The 19,322-nt window shown below is 36.6% G+C and overlaps 1 protein-coding gene across 4 annotated transcripts in view; it reads left to right on the forward strand.

The window, feature by feature from the left end:
- The window catches only part of ATP13A3 (ATPase 13A3), a 58,135-nt gene that overhangs the window by 18,776 nt on the left and 20,037 nt on the right, over positions 1–19,322 (forward strand). For all 4 annotated transcript variants that reach the window (XM_069023995.1, XM_069023994.1, XM_069023996.1 and 1 more), the window contains 14 exons: positions 2,403–2,496; positions 4,246–4,419; positions 4,958–5,128; positions 5,426–5,496; positions 8,921–9,001; positions 9,720–9,789; positions 10,628–10,762; positions 11,526–11,598; positions 12,345–12,476; positions 13,508–13,687; positions 16,545–16,702; positions 17,341–17,529; positions 18,449–18,510; positions 19,113–19,263. In XM_069023995.1, the coding sequence (XP_068880096.1) occupies positions 2,446–2,496; positions 4,246–4,419; positions 4,958–5,128; positions 5,426–5,496; positions 8,921–9,001; positions 9,720–9,789; positions 10,628–10,762; positions 11,526–11,598; positions 12,345–12,476; positions 13,508–13,687; positions 16,545–16,702; positions 17,341–17,529; positions 18,449–18,510; positions 19,113–19,263 (1,698 nt within the window). In that variant the 5' untranslated portion in view covers positions 2,403–2,445. Of the gene's footprint in view, positions 1–2,402; positions 2,497–4,245; positions 4,420–4,957; positions 5,129–5,425; positions 5,497–8,920; positions 9,002–9,719; positions 9,790–10,627; positions 10,763–11,525; positions 11,599–12,344; positions 12,477–13,507; positions 13,688–16,544; positions 16,703–17,340; positions 17,530–18,448; positions 18,511–19,112; positions 19,264–19,322 lie in introns of those variants that run through there.

Genomic DNA, 19,322 nt, shown 5'->3' on the forward strand with positions numbered 1-19,322 from the left:
TACTTCTTCAGACCCACAACTTGATGTTCCTTCCTGGCAGTGGAACAGCCCTAAATGAAGGCAATTGCACTTCTCTCTCATACTGTCATGATGTTCCATAAGGTCTCTGTGCTGACATATTGGCCATATTGAAATCTCAGTTGAGATCCATTGATCTGGAAGCTATTTGCATTTATTTTTCTACCTGATGCTTTCCTGTATCAAGTTCCTGCTTCATATGTCCATCAAGGTTGGAGAGTTGCCTGCAGGCACCCTTTTTGATGTTACTGTACATTATAGTGGGGAAGTGTGTGTTTGTTTAAGAGCAGACTAGTTCAAGTATGATTAAGCTAATAATTCTTTCCTGGAGCTGTGAACTCTATTAGAAGTATAATTCTGTAAATACACAGAACTTTTTCTGGCTGCATGGCTTCTTGATTGAAAATGTGATCTGTATGGTGTACATAAAGTTGTTTGATGTGATTAATTGAAAGATTGTCCTCAGGAGCTTTCTTAGCAGTCCTGTGTAGATTTAGGACAGATTTTAACTGGTTTTATATATTATCTCTATCTTTCCCAGAATAGAAAGCTGCTCAGTTAAGAAAAGTGGCAGTTTAAACAAAAGTGTGGTTTGGAACTTCAATGATTTGTGTGGCTTAATTTCCAAATAAATCTGCAGTAAAATTATAGTATAGCAATAGAAAATTTTCAGCTTAACAAGGGAAGGGAAATGTGACCTGGTGCTCCAATCAAAGGAGGCAGTTGTTGCCAAGTTAGCTTCTTTCCATTCAGAACAAAATGCCAACTGTATCAAGCACTTAATTTATGAAGTACTGAGCTTCTTCTCACCTGAGACTCAGTTCTGTGCTGTGATGCAGTTCTCTCCGAGTGTGTGTTTCTTCTACTAGGACCTTATTCAGCAGTGGGAATAGATTTCTGAGGAGATCCGGATCTGGGTGGCAAAATAAACCTTTCCTGTTGGGTTCCTGCTTCATTTATTGGGTTAACTGGAAAGGAGATGGTAGGTTGCAGAAAACACGTGCGGATGTGATGCTGTTGATAAGCTGGGATGTGATGCTGTTGATAAGCTGCAGGAGTTTGGAGGAGGGACCCTTTGAAGCTGGCATTGCTGGTGATTGTAAGTGCATGGATCCAGGGGCTGGCTTTGAGAGGATCTGACTTGGAGTCCAGTGATTTGGTTTGTGAAAATGTTGGGGAGTTAATGACAGAGAAGTTGGTAGTAATCGTACTTACTGTCTACTTAATACTAATAACGGCCTGAAAAATGACAGTCAGAGTAGCTGCTTGTGCTGTGACTTAATACTTGAGGACTGGTTATAAGCTGTGGTAGTAAGTGCTGTCTTCCAAGAGATCTATGTGTGTGTAGTAAATAAAATTGAAGGCTGTACCTTGTCAGTGCAGAGAATTATAGTTAATCCATGTCTTGGCAGGTGAGCACTGGCTATTTAGTGATTTTAACTGTGGTAGTTGTTTGTTCCTGTGCATTAATTATGAATTGTATACAATTAACATGTACAAGGGTGCCCAAATGAAGGTTAGATGCAGTTTTAATTTCAAAAATTTGGCTTTTTGACATGGTACTTTTGATTTTATTTGCTTATGTGATGAGGAAAATTCTGATGAACCTCATAGTATGTTGTAGCCTTTGTTCATAGTTCTCCCCTTTTGGAATAAGGATCTATGTGCACTACATTAATCTCGTAGACTTTTTCCATGCCTTTCCTTATTCATGAAAATTGTGATCATAATCTGTCCTCAAAGCACCTCTCAAGATTAGCAACTCTGAGAGATTTTGATGCAAATTGAATAGTAGAGGAATTAGAAAGAGGGGAAAAGATTGACCAAAAAGCATTTCTTGATTTAAACTGGGGACTAAACTTTTTCAAGCATGTATTTATTCTTCTGCTCAGATGAGAAGTGTAGATCTCAGGGGTACTGTGCCTTTCCTCTTGAAGGATAGCCTGACTTCTGAAAGCATCTGATTGGAGCTATTACATATAGAGTGATACAAATGTGTAATATTGACCTACTTTTAAGCTTTTTTTTTACAGGATTAATTTACATTTCCATCATGAAGCTTGTAGCATGTACCAAAAACTGCTTGCTGCATGTAGAATGTAGCCAAGTTAATTTAGTTCAAGCTTCTTCCCCCTCTTTTAAAGCCTGCTGTTTATGCAGTATTTCACTTGTATTCATCTGATGTTCAATCATAAAGCTTTATAGAACTCCTTGGATAGTTACTTCCAGAAACTAGTAACAGTGCAAATTGAAGATAAATATTGATACTTAGTCAGTGTTGTGTTTTATGTACATGCACTTACCAACAGTAACTTGAAACAACCTAAAACTTAGGTATAAAATCAGTACTGTTGCTTCAATTTTTAATTCTTTTGTTGTTGAAGGTCTTCCATATCTCAAGTTGAGAAGTTCCATATCATACTAAACATGGAGAAAGAAGAAAAGAAATATGTCAATAAAGCAGAGGAAGATGAGATGGTAATGAATTCTGTTAATCTATTTTTATACAATGAAAGAAACACATTTTCAGGGTTTTCTGTTTAAAGGGGGCATATTACATCAGGAAGTGGATTGTCTCAGTTTAAATCAATTTAGCAATTTTATAAGGTTATCCTTGGCAATATTTTTTGATATTAAGAAATTAGTCATGGGATAGGAAAGGTTTCTGTTGAGGTCAGTAGTCCAATAGATAACACATTTTGATGCTTAACATTTCTTTTTTTGAACATGAAAGTGGAAACAAAATGGGTTGTGTTTTGGTTTTTTTATTATTACTATTACTTTGTTGTTGTTTGGTAAATCGGGGATTCTTCCTTCCAAATCCTGGAGATTTTTTGTTGTATTTTAAAACAGGTTAATGCTTCATAATGTGACTCAAAGTAGTAAGCTTTGATAGGGAAGTACTAGCAGCTAATCTTTTGATTTCTAGCCCACTTGGGGTTCATAGGGATTTTTCTAGCCCATTTGATATATATAGGGATTTTTGTTTTTAAAATGGTAGGTTTCTGTGAATTGAAGTCCTTGTTCTGTCCTTGTGCACACTGCTAGGAAAAGCAGTTCTTCATTAGACAGCTCTAATACAGAGAGTAAGCAAATGCATCTTAGAACAGGAGATGCTTATGGCCTGATCACTAAAATAAATTTTTTTTGAGGAAATAATTTTATTTTGTCCTAAAAAGAAGTATTAACTTCTCTCACCATCTTTCACTCTCCTGTTTTTATTGCTAAGGAATGTTTTGGGGGCAAGAGAGAATGGACTTTATCTCTGCTTTTTGTCATCTGAGAAGGTGGCTAAACAAACTTTTGAAAAGCCTTTTCTTAGGAAAGAAGTTTAAACAATTTCCAACACTGTTTAATGAAAAGTGAAAAAATCCAAGAAGTTAATGTCAATATGAACAATGGGTGGGACTCAATGGGAAACTTCATCACCCTTTTACAGCAGGAAATATAATCTGATGATGTAATGTGAAACTCAGGAATGTAACACAGTATCCAGTAAATCACTAAATTATTTTCTGTTCCTGGTTGTCATCAAGTTAAGTTGGTGCTTGCACGCTGAATACTCGGGGTTTTTTTAATGGGAGACGGATTTTTCTAACTGGTGCAAGTTACAGAACCTTTGAGTGTGGCTTGGAGTTTGTAAAGTAGCATTTCTTGTTAAATGGCAGGCAATATAAGCAAGATTCTCTACTAAAAAGTGGTGTTTGATGTATTTATGGGTTTTTTTAGAATGTATAAAATTCAGCCTGCAGTAATAATTCAAAACTGTGAATGCTAGCTAATCAAATGCTGTGTCATAAAATCAGCATTTGGCAAAACCACATGCTTTTGCTCTTAAATGTTCAGCTGACTTGTGCTGTGTCATGGTCAGAAATGTTGTTCTCTGAGAGTTACAGCAGGTTGTGTTGCAACGTCAGTCCTTAGGGAGCAGTGCAGAGAGGAGACAGGTCCTGCCATGAAATGTTTTACACAGTGTGGATGATCTGCTTCTGTCAGGCTTTTATTGATGTTTATATTTCTGACTAAGCAAAACAGTGTTCCTTTTTGCTTCCACTTCATCATGTATTAAGCGTTTCAAATCTTTCCTTCCCCCAGAAAAGAAAAAAGAGGAAATGGCTTTGAAATTTGATTTGCTTTAAATACTGCACATTATGAAAAACTAATGTCGGCATCCTGAGCCAGAATAATTAAAGAGAGTCATCATTACTTGTTTCTACTTCCATGCAGGAGATCTATGGCTATGATCTGTGTCGCTGGAAGTTGGTGCTAGTTACTGTAGGAGTGATCTGTTCTGGTGGCTTTCTCCTCCTCCTCCTCTACTGGATGCCCCAGTGGCGCGTGAAAGCAACGTGCAAAAGGACTGCGCTTAAAGACTGTGAGGTGGTTCTGCTGAGAACAACTGTAAGTGTGCAGAGGGATGTGCTTCTCCCTGTTTGCAGGTCCTTCTGCTTGCTAGACTACTCCAGTCCTTGTCTTGCAGTGTAGACATGGTTGTGTTTTACAGCACTGCAGAACTCTGCTCCCTGGGACTTGTGCGTAGCTTTGCTGCTTCTGTGGGAAGACTGACAGCTTTTGCAGTGGGCATAGCAAATAGTTTATCTTGCAGTTTTAAGAATCAAATACATGAATGCTGTTGTCATCAAAACTTACAGAACAAATACCTTGTTCATATAAGCTGAAACATGGTTTCCCCTCCCTTGTTCAGCAAAGATACATTTGTTGAAGTAAGGTGTAACTGCTGACCCAAGTGCAAAAAATACGCTTTTAGAATTGTAGAAAGTGAGTTATTCTTAAGGTAGCTGATATTAACTTGGAGATAATGTTCTGTAGTTCTGTATGGGCTCTGCTAATCTATTATCTGTGATTTTGCTACAGCTGTTGTAGTAAAATGCTGTTTAAATGCTCTTTTGACTAGATCATTTTCCCCCCTCTTTTTAAGGATGAATTCAAGATATGGTTTTGTGCAAAGGTTCGTGTTATGCCTTCTTTGGGAGCCAATCCTTTACAGAATCCTAACCCTCTAGTGCACAAGGTTTCAAATGGCCATGCTGTTCATTTCTCTGAATCTGCTGCAGAAGAGAATAAAAATGATTCGAAAAAATATTTGCCTGTAAGTAAACCTGCCATACTATGCTGGCTAATTCTCAAGTACTACTGAGAATAAATACACACAGTGCAGTACATGTGAGCTGCTACTTTTGTTTGAAAGGCTAACTCATGGAACAGAAATCTCCTCAATAACCTGTTTCTGGAAATTGTGGAAAGCTTGAAAGATCATGTTGAAAGAAAAGTATTCATTTTTGAGTGAAGCTTTTCTAAATTCACTTTCTGTCACCTCTGAGAATAAAGTCAGAAGAGAGGTGTTAAGTGATACCAGTTTAACATCTATGTTTTGTTGCCCTTACAGATTCGTTACTTCACACATCACAGTGTGAAGTACTTTTGGAATGATTCAGTTCAAAGTTTTGATGTTGTACGGTAAGAAATCCTTTTATCTTATACATTGTACTTTAAACTGCATTTTTAAAAAAAATACAATAGCATGCCTAAGAATATGCTGAAAATTGGTGTTATTTCCTGACCAGCTATTTTAGCTCTTTGAGTCTTTGTTTGAACCACAGTGAGTGCAGGGTGATTTTAATTCGGTGTGAATTTGGAAAGAAGGTGTGAGCTAGACCCGTAAGGAGTATCTAGGAAGAAGGGGAATTCAGCAAATACCGTTTTTGCTCATCTTTGTGTAGGTCTGCTGCTATGTTTTAGTGCAGTTGAGCTGGATCTGATCCATCTTTTGTTACTCTTTAGTAACAAAAACAGGTCTATTGTGCTGATAAAAAAGGTCTTTTAGTGGGCAGTACTAGCTTGTGTTGCACTGTATTTTCTCTTATCCAGCAGCACTGTTGCATGATGTTAGTGTTGAAGAAGAAGGTTTTTCTTTCTGTGATAAAGCCTTCTCATAGTGCCACAAGTTAAAAGAGCACAGGCTTGTCCACTTTTGGCAACTGCACATTAAAATGATACAGTCAGATCAGAAATATAACCTCTTTTAAACTTAAATCAGTGTTCACTCCATTGAACCATCACGTGGAGAAGTTCAAGCATTACATATAAAAAAAATTCATGACTGTGGCTGAAGGAAAGCAAAACAGCCAAAGTTTCTCTTAGAAGAAGCATACTTGCCAATGTTGTTTTTTCCAAAAAAAGTGTGTGCAAATAATATGGAAAGTTATCTGCAATGAAAACAATTTTAAGAAATGATTATAACACAAGCGATTACAAAACTGAACAGTCTTCATCTGGGAGGGCGGAAATGTCTCAGTTCTTGAGTAAATCATTAAAAGCTTTGTATGCATTTTTTTTGCTAAGCCTCCCATGAAATACAGTTGTGTGGATAGCAACACTTGTCATTTTGCATTGTGGGCTCCTGTTTTCCTGCCTATAGTGCTCCTAGTTTAAACTGTTCAAAGGGAATAGTTCCCACAGCTGAGATTAAGAACCTGTATTTGTATGTTAAGAACAGGTATTGGAAAAAAATCATTCTACTCCATGTGTTTAGAAAAAAGTGTTGTTCCTCAGCATTAAAGCAGTGACTTGAAACTTGGCATTTGTGGCTGTTTGACTGTGCCTTTTGATGTTCTTCTGATAACTCAGCCAATTTGTAAGCCCTGGAAAAATCTCAGATATGCCTGTGAAGTTATGTGAGCATTTATTCAATCACATTCTTGCTGATAAGTCAAACTTTCATTTGTTTGATGTATTAGCCATGATTGAGCCTGGCCACTTGTTTAGTCAGGTACAGTAGCTGAGCTGGACATGATTATTTAGCTATTGAATAATAAAGAGGAGAAAGAACTGGATCCGAGACATACTGGATACTGTTAGAGCACTAAGTCACTTTTCCACAAGGTCAGATAAAAATGCCAGTTTGTTACAACTTCTCTCTAAAGGAATGGTTATGTAGTGAAGTACTAGATACCATGTGCAAAGTAGTATCTGAGCTTGTGAATGATAAATGCTCTGAAGTCTTAAAAAATTTGTCCTTTTCCAAGATACGTTTTCTTATTCTGCTCTTCAGTTTGTATATATAAACCAAAAATTGATATCACCTAATAACATGGTAGAGAATCAAGTTAATATTTGTAAAGAAAGAGTCTGTGAGACAGAAGGCTTTATAGTAAAACCCTTAAAGCAGGCAGCATGCCTGTAGTTGTGGTCTAAGCACAACACTGCAGCATGAGGAACATTCACTTTGGGCAGCTGGTTACGCAAGTACCCAGAGACAGAACAGTTTGATCACATAATGAAAGGCTTAACACGACACAGAAGGGAGGCAAATTAAGATTTCTTGGGCAACTAATTCAGTTATGAGAGCTTGAGTTTCATATCATTGTTCTTTTTATATTACCATAATATTAAGATCACTGTTTTAAACACAGGAAATGCACGTGTAATTGTTCTTGGACTAAGTCAGACTTGGTCACATAGCCAAAGAGGATGCAACTCTGACCTTGGATGTCTGTTTTGTTTTAGCTACTGTCAACTGAATTTCTGAGTGGGTTGATGAGTGCTTTATATAATAAACTCTGCACACAGAGATTTTTTTTTTTTTATTAATGCCCTGGGAATTCAGTCTGTAGCAGACTGAATTAAAAAAAAAAGCAGAGAACGTCCTGCTAGAAGCTCTCTCTTTACATGGACATTGCACACATAGGTATGCATATTTGTGTATAAAGCACTTAAATTTAGGGACCCTCCTTAAATCCAGTTACATTTCTTTTCCTGCAGGAAAAGAAAAATTTTTTGTGATAGAGTGGGAGGAAAGACACAGCTATTAACAGAGTTTTGTGTATTTTTAAATCTAAGATAGTATTTTTGCAATCCTTGAACTTAAAAAGTTTTAGGGAAACTTTGTAAACCTAGGGCCAGGTTGGCACATAATTTTTGTCTTCTGTTCTTGTACATGCAGTTGGTGGAAATGTGATCCTAGGCTTTGCAGTAGTGAGGATATTTAAAGCTTTCCTTGTGTTACAGAGAATGGAAGTAATTGTTACTAAATATGCACAGTAAAGAGTTGGGTGTTTTTTTTCTTTCCACTGGGACAACTCTGAATCATTTTTAAAAGATAACGTAATAGATATCCAATAAAAAAAAGATTTGTGTGGAATAGTGCTGGTTTTGTCAGGGCATCTGTGAAAGCCTTTTGGAAGGTGATGATATTTTTCTGTGCTTCCAGAGTATGTCCATAAGAAAATGCCTGGATATTGGGCAGCATACATCTGATTTACAGAGTTTCATAGTTAACACAATCCCATAGCTGTAAACATAATGATGTTTCAGGTGCTTCTGCATGTCTGCAGATTTCCTGAAGCACAGCATTGGCTTTCACAGCATGTGGAGAAGTCCTGTGAAAATCAGTCTTCTGGTGATAAGAAAGAACTGAAAATACAGAATGTATTTTCCTAGTCATGAATAACACTGTGTTAGTAAGATGCTGCAAAATAGCTGTGGTATAGATTTATTTAATATATTGATTAATAATTATTTCTAAAATACTTCCATTGCTACTTAGAGTCAAATAAAGATAATTTGAAGAAATGTGAATCCATATTGATTTCATATAATGTTTTACAAAACTTGCTCACTTTTTAGAGGCCTTTGAATACTGGTTATGCTAGTATTCTACTTAATTTTTTAAGTGTCTCCATTTTGATTGAAATAGGTATGACTATCCTACAGAGTAAGATATATCAACAAGAAGACTGCTTTTAATGTCTCACTGGTATCTGCAGTTGTCGTGTAAAACAGTGTATACCTCTTCACAAAGACCTAGCTCTTTTGAGTCACTGAAAACTTAATTTTAAATATCAGGTTTCTTAGATAAATTACTGATTTTTCCTTTACTTAGAGGTCTAGATGAATCTACCTTCTGCTCTGCAATTCATAATGAACACAGCACAGGACTGACAAAGGGAATGCATGATTACAGGTAATATTGTAGTAATATTTAAAGGGAAGAATTGTTTATGTTTCGTTACCTGTGCTCAGAGTGTTAAAAAGCCCAGAAGACAATGGAGTGATCAGTGTCTGATTTTTTTGAAAATAAGACCTTCATGCAGGTTCAAATGTGGAAGCATCTGCTTGCTCATCAGTTCATCTTCTGGCAATTTGTGTGGTTTTCTACAATAAAAACCTTCCCCTCAGATAATTTTAAGGGCTTTTTCATGTCACTGTCATTTAATCAGCTCAGATCCCATCAGAGCTTGGTTTCTTGCTCCCCCTTTCATGATTTGCCTTTTTTCATTGTAAGAATAAAGCTAAGATACAGGACCTTGAAAATAGTGTCTTACTGCAGGGTAAGAGTTAACACTTGTTTAAGGTTAAGTTAATGAGAATTACATACTGGCTTCCAGAATGACATATTTAATAACATTGGATCCATACAGAGTTTACAGGGAAATCTTGTTATGAAAGAACCTAAAAATAAGATACAGTTTAAATGGAAGTATAAAATGATTATCTTTGTATTGGAACATCTCACTAGGTAAATGTTTTCTGAAAAGCACTTTTTGAAACTATGATAAATAAGAAGAGAGTTACAGATTTAAGGACATGTTATACTTTATCATTAGTGGAATTACTTTGACATCAGTAAGACTCCTATTAAAAATCTTAACTTTTTTTTGTATTTTTCTTTTTTAATGCAGGAAAGCATTCTATGGAGTAAATGAAATTGCTGTGAAAGTGCCTTCCATTTTTAAGCTTCTGGTTAAGGAGGTAAAATCTTTTCTTTAACAAATTAAAGACAAAAGGTATATCATTGAAAGTTGCTTCAAGTGCAATTGGAAACCTTCCCCTAGAGCCCAGCATTGTAAAACAAAATCATATGGACAATTTTTTTGAGCTCTCCAGCTCTCCTTAGAGCTAAGGATCAAAGAAGCCCCAGCTACAAGCTCTCCAGAGTTCACTGCCTGGTGCCTTAGTAAAGACATTAGAAAACATGCCAGAATTCTTTGAAAGGCTCAGCATCTTATTTATTTTTTGTAGTTAATTTAAAACATGAAATTACTGTGTTCTCCATGAGGAGCTCAGGGATTATATATTACAACATATGCAGCAAATCAAATATGGTGTTGTATATACTTCTGTTGGATTTGTTCCATTTTCCTTGTATTAGGTGGATTTCAATAGCTGGTTTGTTATCTGTGTGCTATAATAATGCACAGTAGAACTTTTGGACAAAGAAACTCTCTAATCTGATCAAGCAGAGTAAGAACTGAAGGTAGCAGGGCATTTATTAAGAAGAAATAGAAAATAACATCCCAGTTGGTTTAAGAATTGTCACTTAAGGTGCATGCAATATTCCCATTTCCTTGTTTTGAGGTGTAGGGGAAAATGCATGCAGTCTTCAAAGTCTGTATTTGTATATTATTTTAGTGAGAACTGTGCTTTTGAGGAAGTAGTGAAAAAAAGGATCATTTTGGCAAACCAAACAAAAATTATGTATAAGGAACTGAAACTGTCTCCTCCCTGGAGGAGGATAATTTCAACTTTGTTCTGATGGAGAACACATGTGACCTTTTGGTTTAACTTGAATGTTCTGTCACTCTTCTAGGTTCTCAACCCTTTTTACATTTTCCAGTTGTTCAGTGTGATACTGTGGATCACTGATGAGTATCACTACTATGCATTAGCAATTGTGATTATGTCTGTAATATCCATTGTTAGCTCACTCTACACCATTAGAAAGGTAAGCTCAAAGAAAATAGAGGCATCTTTTTGGTTTCTTACTGATTTTCTTATTTTGTTGTGAAATTGCCTGCAAATCTTTAAGAATTTTCCAGAGCTATACAGGTAGAATACTGTTATGCATTTTTCCTCTTGGAGCTGAAAGATTTTTAGTTTTCTTTGAGACTTTTGCAGACAATAGGTTGGCCTCAGATAACAGAAACACTACCTTGCTTAAATAAAACCCGGACACAAGTTTATGTACCAAGTTTTATTGACAGTAGTGTTTCCATCTTGCATTGTTTTCTTGTTTGAAAAGGCCCTGCAGAATTGAGCACCAGTGAAATGTGTGGATTGTTAAATTGGTGATTTGATTTTCTCTGTAGACTTAGCTGATGGAAATCAAAGTAGTAATTATCCTTAAATTGCAATCTCTGAATTCAGACCAGAGCCAAAAAAACCCAAACAACTTTTACCTTAATTCAAGTTCATACAATCACTGCAGCTTTTACTTTTTTATGTTAATGATTTTATAAGATTTTGCATGATAGTGTATATTTGCTTCCAGAATGCTGTTAAAAATAGGAGCCTGTACAGGTTGATGCACTCAAACTTTATTTGCCCATAAGTTTTCTAAACTGTGTTCAAGTGAATGTTTTGAGTCGCATTTTGTTGTTAAAGAACATTAGTAGAGAATCTCATCACTTTTAACTGTGGAGCTAGAATGTGCATTTAGAAGAAGACAAGCTGTGCTTTTGAATAATGAACTTTTCTCCCCTTTGCAGCAATATGTTATGTTACATGACATGGTAGCAGCTCACAGCATTGTAAGGGTCTCTGTCTGCAGAGGAAACCAAGGTAAATTTCACAGGTGGCATGGAAGGTTGAATTTAAATTGTTCGTGAAGTGTGAGTGTAAAGTGGTTCTGCATCTCTTCTTGAAATGCTTGCATTCCTTAGCAAAATTGCATGGGAAAAGGAGTTCAAAGTGGGATTTAGTGTAATGTGTTCAGGGTTAGTCTTCTAGATGGTATTTTCAGTGAGTGTCAGGTTTGTTCTAGATTAGGTGCTTGTCCTTTTGCTGTTTCTCATTCTCTACCATCCCACTTATGTAATTGTCATTCTAGTTTTTTTCTTGACTTAAAGATGTGCATGTGTTGGGTCTCCATTACAATTTGTTAGCCAACAAGGACTGCAAGATGATTTCTGAACTTCTGCTGATTTGGATACCACAGCAGTTAAAGGTGTGGTATCCAAAAGGTTGTGATGCATGGTATTGTTTTTTAAGACATACATTTCTGTTGGACTCATGTCTTTATACTGAAGTTACACTGTAGCTAATTGTTAATATCTTTTGTATAAGCTTGATTCCTTTCATTTGTCATGATGAACTCTATCTGTGTGCTCTGGAGTTTAGTTTAATCTGTGGTGGAATTGGAGCAAATCAATGGCTTTTTCTGTATATGTTTAAAATCACTTCATGCCATTAATGAAATGAAGTATAGTCTTATTTGTCACCACCTGGATCTTGGATGTGAGGATCTTTATCAGGTGTTGTAGACGGTGGCTGTTTTCAAGTAAACTTGTTTGTGTTTTAATATTCAGAAATAGAAGAAATCCTTTCCACCGACCTCGTGCCTGGAGATACCATGTTGATTCCATCCAATGGGACAATTATGCCCTGTGATGCAGTACTGCTCAGTGGGACTTGCATTGTAAATGAAAGTATGCTAACAGGTAAAGTAAACTTCATACACAGTGCTGCATGGCTAAATGTATTAGTTTATACTAAATAAGTGTGGCTTCTTACTTGAAGTATGTTTTAGCAGAAGTGGATATGTTTGTTTTGTTTGAGATGTGTATGTTCTTACAATTAGACATGTTCCTAAGAACTTACATACTTGTGTCCTGCTTATCTGCAACAGCTACCCCAATACTGCTTGGAAACTTCAAAAATGAATGATGGTTTCTTGTTAAAAAGATTTCTCCTTGATAGTTTGTCTTCCTGCCTCTTGACTTGGTGTTCTCAGTGCAGATGGAGTTCTGAAGCCTGCTTCTTCAGAAAATTTTTTGCCCAAACTTTTTAGCTTCTTCCAAAAATGAAGGTAGTGAATGGAATGTTCTGCTGTATTTAAAACCACAAATTATTATCTCAAGTTGTGCCTGCATACTCTGAAGTCAGGGATCTGATATATTTAAAGGACAGCTTCAGTGACTAGAATGGACTTTTTGTTACTCTTAGGATAATCTGTCCAAATTGACAGCCTTTAGAAGATTGTAGTTCAGAGATTGTGTTCTGTCATATTCAGTTTTTTTGAATATACTTGATCCTCTTGCTGCTGCTAGCAACTGATAAAAATTGATTGCAGCCCTAGCTTGAGTGCACTTGGTCACCAAAGGAGGTGAGAGTAATTTTCTTCAGCTTCTAGTTTTTCTGAGTAAAGATGGGGTGATGTTTTTCAGCAAGAGAAGGAAGCTTGTCTTGGTTTTGTTTAATGAACTCTGTTTTACATCTGTGTGATTTGAAGTAAGGGGCATAAAAGCTGTATTGGTGAATAAGGAATAGAGTTAAATAGCATTTGGGTAAGGACTCTGCTGAGCTGAGGCTAATAGGTGAGGGACTACCTAATAATATGCTGAAAGGAAGATTACTTCCATAAGTCTGCCTGCATGCTGGTGGAGTGAGATTATATTATTCTACTCACAGCTGTGAATGAAAAAATGTCTGTTCTTCTTTGATCTTGCTTAGAGACTTTCTTTCCCTTAAGGTGAAAGTGTTCCTGTGACAAAGATTAATCTGCCAAATCCTTCGGAATATCCAAAAGCAGTGGGAGATGAGATCTACAGTCCCGAAGTGCACAAGCGGCACACGCTGTTCTGTGGAACCAATGTCATTCAGACCCGGTTCTACACTGGAGAGTTGGTCAAAGCTCTGGTAGTGAGAACAGGTATTGATTGTTGGGTTTATCCCTTGTTAATGAACTACTCCCGTTTGTTGGTGTGTGTCAACTGGCTGATACTGCTAAGCTTGGGTAAAGGAATATACCCCAAATAGCTTGATCAAAGTCTTAAAACCATAATAAAACCGGATGATGGTCTGAAGATTAACAGTTGGCAAGCAAGAAAGTGAACCAGTCTTCAGCATCAATTTGAAACTTATTTGAATAGGTTTTCATGTCCTTTTGATATTGTTTTATAGTGCGTTGGTTGAACTGCGTGTGCCTCTTGGAAAAGGTGTGGCATACCATCAGATTGGGTGGGTAGTGGGGAACAGCTGTTTTAACAGTCATTCATGCCAAATGTTTATCTTTGCCTATACTTATTTCAAAGTACATAACATTTGCTTAAAAAATGAATTTGATCTGTCTACACAAATGCTAATTCATATGTTAGAGATTTGGGGTTAATTAATACAGATATTTTATGAAAACCAGTTGTACAGGCCAGTACAATTGTGGGATTCTGCTTTACAAAGATCATCTTAAGAAAATTACCACAAAATAAATGAATGCAAGGTATAATCTAGGTACAATAGAATTAGATAGAAGAATTTGGACTGCATTGATTAGACTGCTACTTAAAGCAAATTTTCCAACAAATAACTTCATCCTAATTAGCTGCTTCTTAACTCTGGTGTATTCTTTTCACCTTCAGTTACTCTGCTTTAGAAGTAAAAGTTATGACTTTTTGTTTTATTCTCTTTCTTGAGGCTTTTATTAGTCTTATCTTTCAAAGAGATATTTTCCTTCCCTTGAACACATCTGCCCTTTAATAATATCCATCTCAATTTGTTTTGTTTCTTAAATAAATTTCCTGTGCCCAGCCTGGTGTGCATGTACAACAAAGTGAGCCCAAACAGCAACAGAAATGAGCTGCTGAAGGCCTGTTACTTCTGCTCTGCAGGAAGGATAGTACTTTTTTTTTTAAGTCTGATACCATGGTCTGTAACTCTTACAAGGAGCATTGTAATTGCTCCCAGCACACTGAGTCTTGCTGCCCTGACATTGGAAGTTGGTAAACTGTTCTTTGCCCATGGCAGGTCCGAGTTAGCTCCTGTTGTAAACTTGATGAATTCTGCTCTATGGACTTTATTCAGGTTTTATGTATGCACAAACGTGCTTTTCCTGCTGTGGCTATGTATAGAGAGAGGAGCAAAGTGATAAAACATCCTCTGTTCTCCTGTCTGGTTTACAGGAACAGTTTTTAGGCAAGTAGGGAATTTCCCTCTCCACAGAACTGGATAGATGTCACAGCACTTGTAGCTTCTTGCTCCTAAGATGTCTGATAGTAAGAACTAAAGTAATACTCTCACACTGAGATACCAGAAAAAATCCTTTTTATATGAGGGAGGGAAATGCCACAAAATTGAAGGTACTTTAAAATTTAGTCCTTAAAAGATCTAGGAGAACAGATCTCTATATGGTTGTGTGCAGAGGCATGTAGTCCTAATCTTTTTATAAACCAGGATATAAGATTGAGCTGCTGGGACTATACTCATAGTACTCTTCAAGTTAAGCCTTTAACTTGACATGTTTGATGTTACAGCTGAAATACACATAAAATGTATTCATTTCTTTCCTCCTAAAACTCAGTTGATGGATGCCATTGTAGCTCCTGTTTGTAATTGAAAAGAATTCAAAACTGGTTATTTTGCTTTAGAGAACAGAACTGTCCACTAAAGTTATCTGTACATCCAGTGTGTTCCAAAGACATCCCATGAGGTTTTCATTTATTATTTTGCTTTATCCTGATGTGCTCTATCCTGTGTAGCTACAGAACCTTCTGCAAAACCATGTGAAAAAAAGTAGAAATAGTTCTGATTTTTTATTGACCACTATGTTGAATTACAAAATGCTCATTGCTAAATTCTCAAGTACATACAGACACGGTGAACTGCTCTGAACAGGCCCATGGTTTGTATTCTGCAGTAGCAGATTCAAAACCTGGACGCTTCATGCATTTTCCTCTCTTCCACTTGAAGAGTGATGCCTTAGTTGCTCTGTTTTGGTAAAATCCTGTATGCCAAATGTCAGAGTGGAGGACTCAGCCTTTGCAGTGGTGGCTTGCAGACTGAGAAGCTGTCAGGGAGCTGTCACTAATGCCAGAAGACCTGGCATTGATGTTGGGTTGTAGTAATAGACTTCGAAGTCTAAGCAGATGGAAAATGTTTTGGGTACACAAAATTGGGCATTAATGTTGGCCTCTTTAAACATCGAGGCAAAGGTTCAAGGAGGACCTTGGGATATCTGTTGGTTGTTCAACTGTAAGACCTTTAGAAGGGTAGTCTCCTAGTTTAGTTGTCAAAATGCCATCAAGAGGTAGATTTCTCCAGAAGATGACTCCCTGCATTGCAGATTTTTTGAATCTTTCATTCTGGCTGTCAAGGGACCTTATGGAGACTTGCCATTTAAGCATGTAGTGTTAGATTCTGAGTATCTTAATTTTCTTTTTGCAAGGACTAGCTTAATTAGATAATAAATATACCCACTAGCTCTGCACTGTGAGGGAGAAAATGCACTACAACAAACTCTGCCAGGCCAAACCATGTGAGGATTTGCTGCTGCTGAGGAGGGGTTTGTTGTATCAGCTGCATGTCCTTGCCATAGGAGAGAAGCTCTTTAGTAGGATGTGCATGTACATTTTTAAAGCACCTTAATTACAGTATTGCAAAACATCTGCTATGGATATTGAGACACAGTTGTAATGAAATTAGTAGCTTGAGGGTTTTATTGAGGTTTTTAATATATTTGAATAGCTTTGCTTTTGTTTATACTTTTAATAACTTAACTCCTTTTTTATTTCTAGGCTTTAGTACTGCTAAAGGACAGCTTGTTCGTTCCATACTGTATCCAAAGCCAACTGATTTTAAGCTCTACAGAGATGCCTATTTGTTTCTCCTGTCTCTGGTGGTGGTGGCAGGCATTGGGTTTCTTTACACAATTGTCAATAGCATCTTAAATGAGGTATGTTTTCATTTCTGGTCCAGAATTGCCTTATTTTAGAAAAGGGTGACCATGACTTCCATCACACTTAAGATGATGAGAAGCAATTTGATTTAAAGTGAATTTTTTTTGCTCTGTTTTATATCAATGAAATGAGAGGTTACTGAGAATAAAATTCAGCACAGAAGCAGAATTTGAATATCTTACAGAGAAATTTGAGTTTACCTTGATTTCTCTTGATCCAGTTACTAGATTTTTATCTTTGTTATATGTAAGATTACTATCTGACTTATATACAGTTGGAAAAAATAGGATACAGCACATCTAAAACATACTGCAGGCAAAAAAATCCTTATCAAAAAATAACCTGATAACTGTTAACTTTTTTGGTTTGTTTTTTTTTCCTCTCAAAAAATTCTGCATTATTCAGCTAATGTTTTAAAGTAATATATTTCCAGGGGATAAAGTGCAAATTTGAAGTTATGCATTGTGGATAATTTAGGACTGGATTATTGTGGTTGCTGATGGTGGGTGAAGATTGTGCTAAATTTCTGGGCAGTCTAGAACAATGTGTGGGTTTTGCTCTTGGTAGCACTTCAGTGGGATAGTGAATCTGTAAGCAGTGAGTTCTTGTTCTTTAACTCTGACCTCTGTTGCAGGTTCCAGCTCGTACCATCATCATCGAGTCTCTTGACATTATCACTATCACGGTGCCTCCAGCACTCCCTGCTGCTATGACTGCTGGCATCGTTTATGCACAAAGAAGGTTGAAAAAAATTGGCATCTTCTGCATCAGCCCACAAAGGATAAATATTTGTGGCCAGCTGAACCTTGTGTGTTTTGATAAGGTTAGGTGAATTTTGAAAACTTGCCACCTGGAGGGGCATTGTCTTAGAAAAGGGAATTTGTGTAGGCAAAAAAGGAAAATGCATTACTTTTCATATAAGTTAGATCATTTGTGATCTGTTAGCTTCCAAATATTCAGTGTTTACCATCTGTTAAGTCTCTTAATTTAATCTTCTCTAAAAAGTTGTAATAGAGCTGCTTTCTTACCTTAAGACTTCCAAGTCTCATCTTAACTACTGGCACGTCAGAAATGTGAGAGTAGAGGCTTACTAACAGCTTTATTTAGAGCACAAGCTTCTGAAGAGCTCAGTGTGGAGTCAGACTTTTTCTCATTTTTACTCATTTCAATGAAAAGCTGAGTGAGCACATTTTGTTAATATTCCTCAACAAAACATGAGTGAAAGAGTAATGCTGCTAGTCAGGATTCTTTGCTGTTGGCTGTTTCCTAGATAAAATTTATTTTCCTCCTTATACTTATTATTTGAGATAAAATCTGATACTAAATGTATTATTTCATTTGTAAATACATTTCAGTTACTGTTCTAACTATGTAAGGTAGTACTAATGGTTTAGTCCCTGTTTTCCATTGTTCCCAGTCCCTGGATATTGAGATGATGTATATTGGTGATTAAATAGACCCTTAAAATCTTGGGATTTTAATTTGTCCTGTCTCTAGTGAGGGGCATGACTGCTTTGAATGTTTTTTAAAGTTATTTAACAAGCTTGGAACTTAGTTACTAGCAAAAAGCAAGTATTATACTGTATTTTCTGTCCCGTAGTCTTGATTTGTATGTGAAAACAAAAGAAAATATATTGTTCAAGTGCAATTAGCTTAAATAGCTGTTAATTTTTGCTTTGCCTGAAGATAATTTATTTCTGTAGGCTTTTTCTTCATGCCATGCCCCTTGGTCTCTTTTGCAGACTGGCACACTTACTGAGGATGGCTTGGATCTTTGGGGAATTCAGCGGGTGGAAAATGCTCGGTAAGGATGAGCTCAGAGCTGATAGTAAATATGATACTCAGTTGTAGTGTAACAGCTTCAGCAGAATAGAATAGAAAATTCAGTGTGAGCTCATATATGTTTACATTTCTGTAATGAGCTGTAGGAATGCCACTTAAACTGTGGTTTAGGTGTAGTGCGAGTTACAACTCCCCAGCAAAGCTGAAGTAGAATTTTATTTGTTAGCGTCTGAGACCTCATTAGGGTCATACTGCAAAACTGTTGCAGATACTGTTGCATGTTTCTTTAATCCTGTCCTCCTAAGCGATGACTTTTCAGGCTGCTAAAATGAATTATCTTATTAGCTGAATTAGCTAATTAAGTTAAGTACAAAGTGATAAGAGGGCTTTGTATGAGAGATCAAACTAGACAGGGAATGAACACTCAGTGTTTGAAGGAGGAAGAAGTTGTGATGGTTTCTGAAGATTCCAGCCCAGAGTCCTAATTTGTTTTCTGTGATGTGTGAAAATACAAGTGAAGGGACTTGTGCAGTCAATTTTCTTCTGTTAATCTAAACAAACCTTTTGAAATGGCTCATAATAAATAATTACAGTGCTAAGTATGTTATTACTTCATTGTTTCAGTTTCCTTTTGCCGGAAGAGAGGGCTTGCAGTGAGAGCTTGCTGAAGTCAGAGTTTGTTGCTTGCATGGCAACTTGTCATTCCCTTACAAAAATTGAAGGGGTACTTTCTGGGGATCCACTTGATTTGAAGATGTTTGAAGCAATAGGATGGGTAAGTGCTGGTTTTTTCCCTGAAAATTGCATTATGAGCAAGTCAAAGTTAATGAATGT

This window comes from Aphelocoma coerulescens, chromosome 9 (genome assembly GCF_041296385.1).
Source record: "Aphelocoma coerulescens isolate FSJ_1873_10779 chromosome 9, UR_Acoe_1.0, whole genome shotgun sequence".
NCBI lineage: Eukaryota > Metazoa > Chordata > Aves > Passeriformes > Corvidae > Aphelocoma > Aphelocoma coerulescens.